This window comes from Oncorhynchus masou, chromosome 24, assembly GCF_036934945.1.
Source record: "Oncorhynchus masou masou isolate Uvic2021 chromosome 24, UVic_Omas_1.1, whole genome shotgun sequence".
Lineage (NCBI taxonomy): Eukaryota > Metazoa > Chordata > Actinopteri > Salmoniformes > Salmonidae > Oncorhynchus > Oncorhynchus masou.
This window is the reverse complement of record NC_088235.1, coordinates 97,590,684-97,604,005: the sequence shown is the minus strand read 5'-3', so window position 1 is coordinate 97,604,005 and position 13,322 is coordinate 97,590,684. Positions and strand designations below refer to the sequence as shown.

At 43.6% G+C, this 13,322-nt stretch overlaps 1 protein-coding gene across 1 annotated transcript in view; it reads right to left on the bottom strand.

Annotated features, from left to right (window-relative positions):
* arhgap39 (Rho GTPase activating protein 39) overlaps nucleotides 1–13,322 on the bottom strand; it is a 57,981-nt gene that overhangs the window by 32,523 nt on the left and 12,136 nt on the right. Inside the window, exons 4-5 of the mRNA XM_064932983.1 lie at nucleotides 605–974; nucleotides 98–364 (exon numbers count right to left, since the gene is read on the bottom strand). Coding sequence (XP_064789055.1) covers nucleotides 98–364; nucleotides 605–974 — 637 coding nt within the window. The remainder of the gene's footprint in view (nucleotides 1–97; nucleotides 365–604; nucleotides 975–13,322) is intronic.

Genomic DNA, 13,322 nt, shown 5'->3' with positions numbered 1-13,322 from the left:
CGAATGTCCAACTGGTGCCAGCAACCTTCCAGTTACCGTCCTACTGTCAGACATGGGATTCGAGCCTGCAACCCTCTCTAACCTCTAGACTACCTACCTGTTCCACGTAGACCAGCTGTTTGACATACTCCTTCCCAGCAGGGCTGTACTCCAGACTCTGGGTCTTCTCTGGACACTTCTGTCTGGTCAGCACCAGCTGGCCGTAGGGGGAGTGGCTCTGTTTGGGAGAGTGATAGAGGGGCGTCGCCGAGGAGGGCTTTCCCCGGGCCGGGGACTTCCCTGTGCCATACAGCAAGGAGGAGTCAGAGCCCAGGTGGTGCATCACGTCTGTGGGTGGTTCCTCGTAGATGGGCGGGGGCTGGTACTAGAATCATAAAAAACAATAAGTATCCCAAAAAGTGCACACAGAAAAGACAGGCGACAATCAAATCCCAGTGCAATTAAAATCAATTATAACAAGACCGATCACACAGGGACACAGGGAAAGACACAAAGAGGCAAGTCAAACAGAGTCAATCACAGAGCATACCATAGACTAGCTGAAAGAGGTGTGTTTTTACATGTTTAATGAACGTGTTTCTGTAACTATGTTGGAGTGTCGTACCTCCGAGGGGGGCTCCTCGTAGAGGGGTGGTTCGTAGGCGTAGCGGGGGGAGGGGGGCTGTGAGTCGGCCGAGGGGCGACGGTGTGTCCCGGTACCTCCGCCCCCTAGCTCCGCACGTTTCAGGAAGGGCGACTGGCGGCGGTCGACGTAGAGGATTGGAGAGCCGTCGGGGCCGGTGTCAGGGGTGGCGGAGCCTCCAGAGGAACGGCGGGTACGGGAGGCGGTGCCGGTGCCAGGTGCGGGGGTGAGGGTAGGGGGGTCGCAGGGGGAGTAGCCGTTCCCCTGGTGAGAGAGGAAGCTGGGTTCTCTGTCTGTCACCTTGATCAGCATCCTCTCCTTGGTACCTGTGTTCCATCTGAACGGAGAGGTTCTAAGGGGTGAGGCAGAGAGAGGTAGAGTGAGAGAGAGAGTTGATTATTGTATTTGGCACAGAAGAGCTGTCAGGTGTGATTCTGTTCAGTTACTGGTGTGTGGTATCCAAAGTAAATCCTGACAAAGTTTGAACACAGACACAGCATAGCATTTCAACTTTCCCATAGATTAGTTAGTGGTTGGAACAGAACAGAACAGTCAGAGACAGGAGTGAAACCCCTAGCCTGGTCCCCGATCTGTTTGTGCTCTCTTTTCAACTCCTGTGGCGTAACAATGACCATAGGAGTTGGCAAGTCAGCACAACGAGATCTGGGACCAGGGTGTGAAGCCATTGTTCTACACAGTTGACCTGGTGCTGCTGTCAGTCACACAGCAGACAGGACAGCAATGTCCTGACCTGCTGCTCAGGAGACAGGTACAACTGAACCCTGGCAGAAAAGCTACACCTAAACCTAAGTATGGTATTCTCATAAAATATTGTTGTATTCTTATGGATTGTTTTAATGCAATATATTAACTGTGTATCACAAAACTGAGTGTTTTTCAGTGAACACCCAACAACAGAGAGAAACTGTGAGAGAAATATAAATGATGAGTTTTAGGAGAGAGGGGGAGAGAGATAGAGATGGAGTGAGGTGGAACCAAGGACTGATCACACCAATCCACAAAAGTGGAAACAAATTTGACCCCAATAACACAGACTTGTACATTTCCTCAATGAAAACAATGTACTGAGCAAATGTCAAATGGGCTTTTAACAAAATTACCGTACAACAGACCATGTATTCACCCTGCACACCCTAATTGACAACCAAACAAACCAAAACAAAGGCAAAGTCTTCTCATGCTTTGTTGATTTCAAAAAAGCCTTCAACTCAATTTGGCATGAGGGTCTGCTATACAAATTGATGAAAAGTTGTGTTGGGGATAAAACATACAACATTATAAAATTAATGTACACAAACAACAAGTGTGCGGTTAAAATTGGCAAAAAACACACAAATTTCTTCTCACAGGGCCGTGGGGTGAGACAGGGATGCAGCTTAAGCCCCACCCTCTTCAACATATATATCACCGAATTGGCGCGGGCACTAGAAAAGTCTGCAGCACCCGGCCTCACCCTACTAGAATCTGAAGTCAAATGTCTACTGTTTGCTGATGAGCTGGTGCTTCTGTCACCAACCAAGGAGGGCCTACAGCAGCACCTAGATATTCTGCACAGATTCTACCAGGCCCTGACAGTAAATCTCAGTAAGACCAAAATAATGGTGTTCCAAAAAAGGTCCAGTCGCCAGGACCACAAATACAAATTCCATCTAGACACTGTTGCCCTAGAGCACACAAAAAACGATACATACCTTGGCCTAAAATTCAGCGCCACAGGTAACTTCCACAAAGCTGTGAACGGTCTGAGAGACAAGGCAAGAAGGGCATTCTATGCTATCAAAAGGAACATAAAATTCAACATACCAATTAAGAACTGGCTAAAAATACTTGAATCAGTCATAGAGCCCATTGCCCTTTATGGTTGTGAGGTCTGGGGTCCGCTCACCAACCAAGACAAATGGGACAAACACCAAATTGAGACTCTGCATGCAGAATTCTGCAAAAATATCCTTTGTGTACAACGTAGAACACCAAATAATGCACGCAGAGCAGTATTAGGCCGATACCCACTAATTATCAAAATCCAGAAAAGAGCCATTAAATTCTACAACCACCTAAAAGGAAGCGATTCCCAAACCTTCCATAACAAAGCCATCACCTACAGAGAGATGAACCTGGAGAAGAGTCCCCTAAGCAAGCTGGTCCTGGGGCTCTGTTCACAAAAACAAACACCCCCCACAGAGCCCCAGGACAGCAGCACAATTAGACCAATCAAATCATGAGAAAACAAAAAGATAATTACTTGACACATTGGAAAGAATTAACAAAAAAACTGAGCAAACTAGAATGCTATTTGGCCCTAAACAGAGAGTACATAGTGGCAGAATACCTGACCACTGTGACCCAAACTTAAGGAAAGCTTTGACTATGTACAGACATGGCTCTCAAGAGAAGACAGGCTATGTGCACACTGCCCACAAAATGAGGTGGAAACTGAGCTGCACTTCCTAACCTCCTGTCCAATGTATGACCATATTAGAGACACATACAGTGCCTTGCGAATGTATTCGGCCCCCTTGAACTTTGCGACCTTTTGCCACATTTCAGGCTTCAAACATAAAGATATAAAACTGTATTTTTTGTGAAGAATCAACAACAAGTGGGACACAATCATGAAGTGGAACGACATTTATTGGATATGTCAAAGTTTTTTAACAAATCAAAAACTGAAAAATTGGGCGTGCAAAATTATTCAGCCCCCTTGAGTTAATACTTTGTAGCGCCACCTTTTGCTGCGATTACAGCTGTAAGTCGCTTGGGGTATGTCTCTATCAGTTTTGCACATCGAGAGACTGAATTTTTTTCCCATTCCTCCTTGCAAAACAGCTCGAGCTCAGTGAGGTTGGATGGAGAGCATTTGTGAACAGCAGTTTTCAGTTCTTTCCACAGATTCTCGATTGGATTCAGATCTGGACTTTGACTTTTCCATTCTAACACCTGGATATGTTTATTTTTGAACCATTCCATTGTAGATTTTGCTTTATGTTTTGGATCATTGTCTTGTTGGAAGACAAATCTCCGTCCCAGTCCCAGTCTTCCAGAATGGTCCTGTATTTGGCTCCATCCATCTTCCCATCAATTTTAACCATCTTCCTTGTCCCTGCTGAAGAAAAGCAGGCCCAAACCATGATGCTGCCACCACCATGTTTGACAGTGGGGATGGTGTGTTCATGGTTATGGGCTGTGTTGCTTTTACGCCAAACATAACATTTTGCATTGTTGCCAAAAAGTTCAATTTTGGTTTCATCTGACCAGAGCACCTTCTTCCACATGTTTGGTGTGTCTCCCAGGTGGCTTGTGGCAAACTTTAAACAACACTTTTTATGGATATCTTTAAGAAATGGCTTTCTTCTTGCCACTCTTCCATAAAGGCCAGATTTGTGCAATATACGACTGATTGTTGTCCTATGGAAAGAGTCTCCCACCTCAGCTTTAGATATCTGCAGTTCATCCAGAGTGATCATGGGCCTCTTGGCTGCATCTCTGATCAGTCTTCTCCTTGTATGAGCTGAAAGTTTAGAGGGACGGCCAGGTCTTGGTAGATTTGCAGTGGTCTGATACTCCTTCCATTTCAATATTATCGCTTGCACAGTGCTCCTTGGGATGTTTAAAGCTTGGGAAATCTTTTTGTATCCAAATCCGGCTTTAAACTTCTTCACAACAGTATCTCGGACCTGCCTGGTGTGTTCCTTGTTCTTCATGATGCTCTCTGCGCTTTTAACGGACCTCTGAGACTATCACAGTGCAGGTGCATTTATACGGAGACTTGATTACACACAGGTGGATTGTATTTATCATCATTAGTCATTTAGGTCACCATTGGATCATTCAGAGATCCTCACTGAACTTCTGGAGAGAGTTTGCTGCACTGAAAGTAAAGGGGCTGAATAATTTTGCACGCCCAATTTTTCAGTTTTTGATTTGTTAAAAAAGTTTGAAATATCCAATAAATGTCGTTTCACTTCATGATTGTGTCCCACTTGTTGTTGAATCTTCACAAAAAAATACAGTTTTATATCTTTATGTTTGAAGCCTGAAATGTGGCAAAAGGTCGCAAAGTTCAAGGGGGCCGAATACTTTCGCAAGGCACTGTATTTCCCTCAGATTACACAGATCCACAAAGAATTCGAAAACAAACCCAATTTGGATAAACTCCCATATCTACTGGGTGAAATTCCACAGTGTGCCATCACAGCAGCAAGATTTGTGACCTGTCCCACGAGAAAATGCCAACCAGTGAAGAACAAACACCATTGTAAATACAACCCATATTTATGCTGATTTATTTTCCCTTATGTAACCTTAACCATTTGTACATCGTTACAACACTGTATATATACGTAATATGACATTTGTAATGTCTTTATTGTTTTGAAACTTCTGTATGTGTAATGTTTACTGTTAATATACAAAAGTGAAATAAACAATAAAAATTATCTACCTCACTTGCTTTGGCAATGTTAACACATGTTTCCCATGCCAATAAAGCCCCTTGAATTGAATTGAAAGGCAGAGAAAGAGAGAGAGGAAAAGGTGTGAAATCGATTGCAGCACTAGCCACCCTCGGCTTCAATAGTTCCATGCTCTGTGTGTGTGTGTGTGTGTGTGTGTGTGTGTGTGTGTGTGTGTGTGTGTATTGATGGGGTAGGATTAAGGATTACAGGGTTGTGTATGTTGGGTTAGACCACACTGTGCTTGGGAGCCATTAGATACAAAACCACCTCTACTCTTTTTCCCCCCCTCGCTCCCTCTCTCCACATCTCCTCTAACATCTCTTGTTCTCCCTCCTGGCCTCTCTGTCACTCCCTCGCCTGTCTTCTCTCCTTCCATCCAGCTCTTTAAATCTCTCTCTCTTTCCCTCTCTCCCTAGAAAATCAGTATAAAGTGAACACTGTTCCTCCTTTCCCTATCCATAAATTATTCCTATACATTTGACCTTCAAATCAATTTACACCCTGCATCCCACTGCTGACTTGCCTCTGAAGATAAGCAGGGTTGGGCCTGTTCAGTCCCTGGATGGGAGACCAGATGCTGCTGGAAGTGGTGTTGGAGGGCCAGTAGGGGGCACTCTGGTCCAAGGTGATCCCAGAGCAGTGAAGGGGACATTGCCTTGCGTAGGGTTCCGGATGGGACGTTAAACAGATGGAATGACTCTCTGTGGTCATAAAAAAATCGCATGGCACTTTATTATAAAAAGTTGGGGTGTTAATCCCGTTGTCATGGCTAAATTCTCAACCTGGCCCCATTCCATCATCCCCCTCATTCCTAATTGGCATATATCACTCCCCACCTCTCTAAATGATCTGTTGTGAGCATTCTGACACAAAAATGGTTGCAGTGCATTATCCATGTAGGTGCCACACATTGGTGGTGGATGAGGTGAGTTTCCCCCTTACTGTGTAAAGCGCTTTGAGTTCTAAAAGTGCTATATAAATCCAATCAATGAATTATGTTCCTCTTAATCTCTCCCTCCACACTGGGGGGTACCATGAGAGTTATTTAAGGTACTCTTCAAAGAGGTAGGGTTTCAGATGTTTTTGAAAGATGGGCAGGTACTCCGTTGTCCTGATTTTAGGGGAGAGCTTGTTTCACCATTGGGGTGCCAGGACAGAGAAGAGCTTTGACTGGGCTGAGCGGGAGCTGCCCTCCTGTAGGGGAGGGCCAAGAGACCAGAGGTGGAGGAATGGAGTGTTCCGGTTGGGATGTAGGGTTTGAACATAGCCTGAAGGTAAGGAGGGGCAGTTCCCCTTGCTGCTCCGTAGGAAAGCACCAGGGACTTGAAGATGATGCGAGCTTCGACTGGAAGCCAGTGGAGTGTGCGGAGGAGTGGGGTGACATGGGAGAACTTCGGAAGGTTGAACACCAGGTGTATTGACTGGGCGTGGCATTAGCCACTGCAACGATTTAATTAACTCAATCAATATGATCAAACAACCTGTCATCAACCAAATCTTAAAATGACGTCAAATCAAAGGGGAATTTGGAGCACCTGCATCATTTGATGGACATCAGACACACGTACTGTATGAGCACAAACCCAGCAGGAGACGGAGAAGAGAGTGGGTGATGTGTATGTGTTCAGGTGAGGGCAGGCAGGTTGGGCTGACAGCTGCAGTCTGTCGCTTCTCTGCTTCTGAAGATCAACTCCAGATGGCTGTGAGATCTGGCTTTCTCCACATACATTATGGATCTGACACACGCACGCATGCACACACACACACACACACACACACACACACACACACACACACACACACACACACACACACACACACACACACACACACACACACACACACACACACGCGCGCGCACGCGCACGCGCACACAGACACACACACACACAGACACAGACACACAGACGCGCACACGCACGCGCACACACACACACACACACACACACACACACACACAGGCTTAGTGTATACAATGCATTATGGATCTGTTCATCAATATGCTGGACCTTCAGGAAGACTGAACTCCACAGCACTGCAGAAAAACCTCCACTAACCGGTGCCCCCACACGTTGACTCTATACTGGTTCCCCCTGTATATAGCCTCACTACTGTTATTTTACTGCTGCTCTTTTATTATTTGTTACTTTTATTTCTTATTTTTCTTTAGGTATTTTTCTTTAAACTGCATTGTTGGTTAAGGCAGCATTTTTATATAACGGACATTTGAGAAAATGACCGGACCCATATGCATTGGGTCTCGTAACCTGATTCAGGCATCCACCACTGTGCTCAGAATGACAGAAATCCCATTTAGATTATGGTAATTCATCTTAACGGAACATGCAAGTTGAGGGTGCAACGGCGTGCATCCTTCTTACTGAATTCCAATGTACACTTTGAAGATGTTAGAATAACTGTCCACATTTACTTTTTTCAGCCAACAAGACGAGTAACAAACAGCAAAATCATTAGCCTATGTCAATCTACTTTCCCCCATAGTAAAAAAGTTGACCTATTCTATTGGTCAGCTTGTCGTTCTGTGCGAGAAAGAAACAGCCTATTTCAAACAGACTCTGGGACGGTTGTGGGACAATAGATCCCAAATTTGTACAACCAGTAGGCCTTGGATACATACAAATGTAAATAAACGTTAAAAAACAATGAGGCTGATGCAACAGATCAGAACGTCTTACTTAAAATGTTGATAAACTATTGCTTCTTCACATTATAAGTGCAGCAATGCACACAAGGCAGTAGGCTATGCTCACATGTTCGTTCCATAATGCAACTGTGGGAAAACAGTTGTCAAAAGCACAGCGCACATGCGAGCGGTTTCATGTGACCAAGATGAAAATATGCATTCGAGATTTTGAAAGAGGGGAGATCTAAAGATGCAACAAGTAGCATGGGTTACTAATATGACTAGGATTGTGCCTTTGACTACTGAACAATGAAATAAAGTTGATTTGAAAACCAATAGAACATGAGAGAAATAGACTACTGGTTTCAATGGCATATGGAAGTCTTTATAAAATAATCGCCTCCCCGTTTCTATGATTGGATTTGACTTTGAAGCAAGGTAAGACATGCATAATATGAAGTAAAACATTCAGGTTTCAAACAATTAGGTATATGTTTTAGGTTTTCAAAATGCAAACTGCCTCCAGCTCATTGCAAAGTGGTGTGTGACATGCTGAAGCCTGCCTACCATTGGCTATATGCACTTGAATGGCGAATGGAAAGCACGCTTCAATTACCAGTTGAGAAATAAAGATAGTAGCTCTTTTTAATCGTGGGTATCAAAACTGTTTTTAACACGTGATTGCATTCAGAATTGTTACACAATGACTGGGCTTATAAAAGCACATGCTTCACTCCAGCAGCAACGAATGAGCTGTTGGAGAAGCTGTTACAGCAGCTTTCGCGCTGTCTGGCAGATTTTCCGCTCATAGACACTGTATCTGTATACATACACACCAATTTAATTCCATAAAATTATGCAAATTAACCTATAGACCAATAAGCATGACTGGTCAAATGTATTTACATCTACTGGTATTTCCAGCAGATGTAAATACAGCCGGCTATTACCAGCTAATGGAAATCCTGACACACAGACACACTACTGGGCAGACAGTGACATAGTGGGAAATAGGATGGCTCAAAGACCATCTCTTCAAACGTCTCTCTCTCTCTCTCTCTCTCTCTCTCTCTCTCTCTCTCTCTCTCTCTCTCTCTCTCTCTCTCTCTCTCTCTCTCTCTCTCTCTCTCTCTCTCTGTCTCTCTCTCTCTCTCTCTCTCTGTCTCTCTCTCTCTCTCTCTCTCTCCATGGTTTCTCAATGGAATCCTTGTCTTTTTCTGTGGACCTCAAGGTCAATACCCACAATCCATCTTGGAGACAAACCACTGTGTTTTCCATAAATAGCTGTCTACTTTTTCCACTTCATAAATAAACTAGGCGTTGTTTCATATATTTAAAAAATATATATTTTTTAACCTTTATTTAACTAGGCAAATCAGTTAAGAACAAACTCTTATTTAAAATGACGGCCTACACCAGCCAAACCCGGACGACGCTGGGCCAATTGTGCGCTGCCCTATGGGACTCCCAATCAGGGTCGGTTGTGATACAGCCTGGATTCGAATCAAGGTGTCTGTAGTGATGCCTGTAGCACTGAGATGCAGTGCCTTAAACCGCTGCGCCACTCGTGAGCTCAAAAAAAGCTTAAATTCGCAAGTCAGAAAAGTCTGTATAGCCTTCTCCCGCTAGAATTAACGATATGCATCTTCTAGTGATCTAGGACAGGCGTCTTCCAGTCACAAAGCAAGGGGTGACAGGGAAACTGCTGGTTTGTCAGTCTGCTGTCTGTCCCGCCTCTCGGTATCCGTTTTATTTTTGTATGCTGGGGCTGGTTGCAGTCGAATTTCCTTTCACAGAGGAGGGAGAGCATGATGCTTATTCATCGTCTCCTGTGAGTGAATTTACAAGTAATGAATTTACACATAATGTAAGTGGTAACAATTAGTTGAAATCCACTTAATTATTGTTTTGTGGCACATTCATTTATTTTATTTTGTGTGTTTAATAGGCCACGGAGTTGGGGCGCATAGGCTATTTATTGTGCTTTGATTGACGACCGAACAGCAAGTGTTGACTAGTTTATAAAATGTGTAGAACATACTGAACAAAGTCAATCTCCTATATCCCATTGCTATTCATAAAACATACAACATAATTATTTGTCCATGGTTATAAAAGCTAATGTCAAGTATTCAGACCACTTCCCTTTTCCACATTTTGTTACGTAACAGACTTTTCCTAAAATTGATTTTACCTTTTTTTTTACTCATCAATATACACACAATACCCCGTAATGGCAAAGTGAAAACAGGTTGTTAGAAACAGAAATACCTTATTTACATAAGTATTTAGACCCTTTGCTATGAGACCCAAAATTGAGCCCAGGTGCCCCCTGTTTCCATTGATCATCCTTGAGATGTTTCTACAACTTGATTGGAGTCCACCTGTGGTAAATTCAATTGATTGTACATGATTTGGAAAGGCACACACCTGTCTATATGATAAAATAATGTATATGTTAAAAGATAATGATAACATAATTCCACTCTACAGACCTATATCTATCCTACCCTGCCTTGCTAAGGTCTTCGAAAGTCAAGTCAACAAACAGATTACCGACCATTTCGAATCCCACCATACCTTCTCCGCTATGCAATCTGGTTTCAGAGCTGGTCATGGGTGCACCTCAGCCACGCTCAAGGACCTAAACGATATCTTAACCGCCTAACCGCCATCGATAAGAAACAATACTGTGCAGCCGTATTCATCGACCTGGCCAAGGCTTTCGACTGTCAATCACCACATCCTCATCGGCAGACTCGATAGCCTTGGTTTCTCAAATGATTGCCTCGCCTGGTTCACCAACTACTTCTCTGATAGAGTTCAGTGTGTCAAATCGAAGGGCTTGTTGTACAGGCTTCTGGCAGTTTCTATGGAGGTGCCACAGGGTTCAATCCTTGGACCGACTCTCTTCTCTGTATATCATCAATGATGTCGCTCTTGCTGCTGATGAGTCTCTGATCTACCTCTACGCAGACGACCCCATTCTGTATACTTCTGGCCCTTCTTTGGACACTGTATTAACAACCCTCCAGACGAGCTTCAATGCCATACAACTCTCCTTCCGTGGCCTCCAATTGCTCTTAAATACAAGTAAAACTAAATGCATGCTCTTCAACCGATCGCTGCCTGCACCTGCCCGCCCGTTCAACATAACTACTCTGGACGGTTCTGACTTAGAATATGTGGACAACTACAAATACGTAGGTGTGTGGTTAGACTGTAAACTCTCCTTCCAGACTCATATCAAACATCTCCAATCCAAAGTTACATCTAGAATTGGCTTCCTATTTCGCAACAAAGCATCCTTCACTCATGCTGCCAAACATACCCTTGTAAAACTGACCATCCTACCAATCCTCGACTTCGGCGATGTCATTTACAAAATAGCCCCCAATACCCAACTCAATAAATTGGATGCAGTCTATCACAGTGCCATCCGTTTTGTCACCAAAGCCCCATATACTACCCATCACTGCGACCTGTACGCTCTCGTTGGCTGGCCCTCGCTTCATACTCGTCGCCAAACCCACTGGCTCCATGTCATCTACAAGACCCTGCTAGGTAAAGTCCCCCCTTATCTCAGCTCGCTGGTCACCATAGCATCTCCCACCTGTAGCACGCGCTCCAGCAGGTATATCTCTTGGGTCACCACCAAAACCAATTCTTTCTTTGGCCACCACTCCTTCCATTTCTCTGCTGCTAATGACTGGAACGAACTACAAAAATCTCTGACACTGGAAACACTTATCTCCCTCACTAGCTTTAAGCACCAACTGTCAGAGCAGCTCACAGATTACTGCACCGGTACATAGCCCATCTATAATTTAGCCTAAACAACCACCTCTCCCCCTACTGTATTTATTTATTTTGCTCCTTTGCACCCCATTATTTCTATCTTTACTTTGCACGTTCTTACACTGCAAATCCACCATTCCAGTGTTTTACTTGCTATATTGTATTTACTTCGCCACCATGGCCTTTTTTTGCCTTTACCCCCCTTATCTCACCTCATTTGCTCACATTGTATATAGACTTATTTGTCTACTGTATTATTGACTGTATGTTTGTTTTACTCCATGTGTAACTCTGTGTTGTTGTATGTGTCGAACTGCTTTGCTTTATCTTGGCCAGATCGCAATTGTAAATGAGAACTTATTCTCAACTTGCCTACCTGGTAAATAAAGGTGAAATACATCAATAAAATAAATTCTGAAACCTTGTAATTGTATGAAATGTATTAGAATCATAAAATTATTATCTGATGATGTATGTAGTTGTAGTTAGAATTAGATTAAACAATGTATGTATAGTGGAAAAACACAGACTGTCTGAGCAAGGCGTAGCTTAGGATTTGAACTTGTATGTGTGTGCCGACGAAAAAAAACGAGAACAGTTCAACTGTGTTTGGACCGACCTGGCTAGGCTTCTGAGTAACTTATGATAGCATAGGGAGTACTTCTCAAGGTTTCCCTAATCTCGGGGGAATGGAACTGTCGGCTGGGTAGTGATACACAGTGGTGAGAACTATGGAGAAGGATAAAACTCACCTACTGTTTGTGTGGAAGTATGTGCGTAGGATACCTACTGTTTGTGTGGAAGTATGTGCGGAGGATACCTACTGTTTGTGTGGAAGTATGTGCGCAGCTATAAAATGGATGTCTTTGTATATTGGACTTCAGAATGTTCTCGTGAATAAACTGTACTAATCTTTTGCATAAGCTGAGTCTTTGCCTAATTATTATTATACCCATGGTCTTACAAACCTCGGGAATTGTTCAAAGCTATTGATTGATTGATAGTTATTATCATTGGGATTGAAAATTCTCATGACACTATATAAGGTCCCACAGTTGACAGTGCATGTCAGAGCAAAAATCAAGCCATCAGGTCGAAGGAATTGCCCGTAAAGCTCAGAGAAAGGATTGTGTTGAGGCACAGATCTGGGGAAAGGTACCAAAAAATGTCTGCAGCATTGAAGGTCCCCCAAGAACACAGTGGCCTCCATCATTCTTAAATGGAAGCAGTTTGGAACCACCAAGACTCTTCCTAGAGCTCTCTTGCCCGGCCAAACTGAGCAATCGGGGGAGAAGGGCCTTGTTCAGGGAGGTGACCAAGAACACGATGGTCACTCTTACAGAGCTCCAGAGTTCCTCTGTGGAGATGGGAGGGGTCTCTAAATGTCCTTGAGTGGTCCAGCCAGAGCCTGGACTTGAACCCAATCCAACATCTCTGGAGAGACCTGAAAATAGCTGTGCAGCGATGCTCCCCATCCAACCTGACAGAGCTTGAGAGGATCTGCAGAAAATAATGGGAGAAACTCCCCAAATACAGGTGTGCCAAGCTTGTAGTGTCATACCCAAGAAGACTCAGGGCTGTAATCGTTGCCAAAGGTGCTTCTACAAAATACTGAGTAAAAGGTCTGAATGTTTTTATTTGTAATACATTAGCAAACATTTCTAAAAACCTGTTTTTGCTTTGTCATTATGGTGTATTTATTGTGTGTAGATTAATGAGGAAAACAAACAATTCAATCAAATTTAGAATAAGGCTGTAACGTCACAAAATGTGGAAAAAATCT